We start from the raw sequence: 1,063 nt of genomic DNA, 5'->3' as shown, positions 1-1,063 counted from the left end.
AAAAAAAAAAAAAAAAAAAAAAAAAAAAAAAAAAAAAAAAAAAAAAAAAGATGAATATATTCATGAAGATAATCATCATAAACATCTTGATCAATCAGGAGATGCTACACCAACTAATGAAGGTATTTCTTCTTTTTTTTTTCTTCTTTTTCTTCTTTTTTTTATTCTTTTTATTCTTTTTATTTATTTATTCTCTTTGTCTTTTTTACAGGATATATAATCTTTTTTATTTTCTTCTTTTTCCTTTTTTTTTCTTCTTTTTCCTTTTTTTTCTTTTTCTTTTTTTTTCTTCTTTTTTCTTTTTCTTTCTTATATATTATTTCTCTTTATTTATATTATATTATATATGTATTATATTTAGTATATATTGTATATATAATATAATATAAATAATTATTTATTTTTTTTTTTTCTTCTTTTTTTTTTTATAGGGGAAGATAGTTGGGACGAAGAGAAGGGAGGATCAGAGAATGGTAAAGAGAAGAAGAGTGATAAAAAAAAGAAGGAAAAAAGAATAAATAAAGAAGAAGAAGAAGGAGGACAAGGAGGAGGAGGAGGAGGAGGAGGAGGGGGCCCCTCCTCTAAATTAGTAGGGAAGGAGGCCCTAACAATTCATTGTCCGGAGATAAAAGATGTAATAAATAGATTAAGAAATATGTTTATTTCTTCCCCTCCTCCTTCTTCTTCTTCCTCTTCCTCTTCTTCTTCCTCTTCCTCCTCTTCTTCCTCCTCTTCTTCTTCTTCCTCCTCCTCCTCTTCCTCCTCTCCTTCTCCTTCTCCTTCTGTTACCCCTGAGTCTTTCTTTGTTGAGTTAAGAATGTTGCAAGTCTCACAAGACTTTGATGCTAAGGTACGTCCTTCTTATTCCCTTTATTTATTTATTTATTTATTTATTTATTTATATTTATTTATATTTATTTATTTATTTATATTTATTTTATTTATTGATGTATATATAGAAAGAAAAGATGCAAACAGAGCCAACACATGTCTATAAAAACACAAAAAAAAAAAAAAAAAAAAAAAAAAAAAAAAAAAAAAAAAAAAAAAAAAAAAAAAAAAA

General features: G+C 25.3%; 1 protein-coding gene across 1 annotated transcript in view; it reads left to right on the top strand.

Moving 5' to 3' along the window:
- Positions 1-1,063, top strand: part of EMWEY_00058420 (eukaryotic translation initiation factor 5, putative) — a gene marked incomplete at both ends in the record, with an annotated part of 2,670 nt that overhangs the window by 969 nt on the left and 638 nt on the right. Inside the window, one exon of the mRNA XM_013477983.1 lies at positions 432-850. Coding sequence (XP_013333437.1) covers positions 432-850 — 419 coding nt within the window. The remainder of the gene's footprint in view (positions 1-431; positions 851-1,063) is intronic.

This window comes from Eimeria maxima, genomic scaffold (assembly GCF_000499605.1).
Source record: "Eimeria maxima Weybridge genomic scaffold, Emw_scaff2404, whole genome shotgun sequence".
Taxonomy (NCBI): domain Eukaryota; phylum Apicomplexa; class Conoidasida; order Eucoccidiorida; family Eimeriidae; genus Eimeria; species Eimeria maxima.
This window is presented reverse-complemented; position numbering and strand designations above follow the sequence as displayed.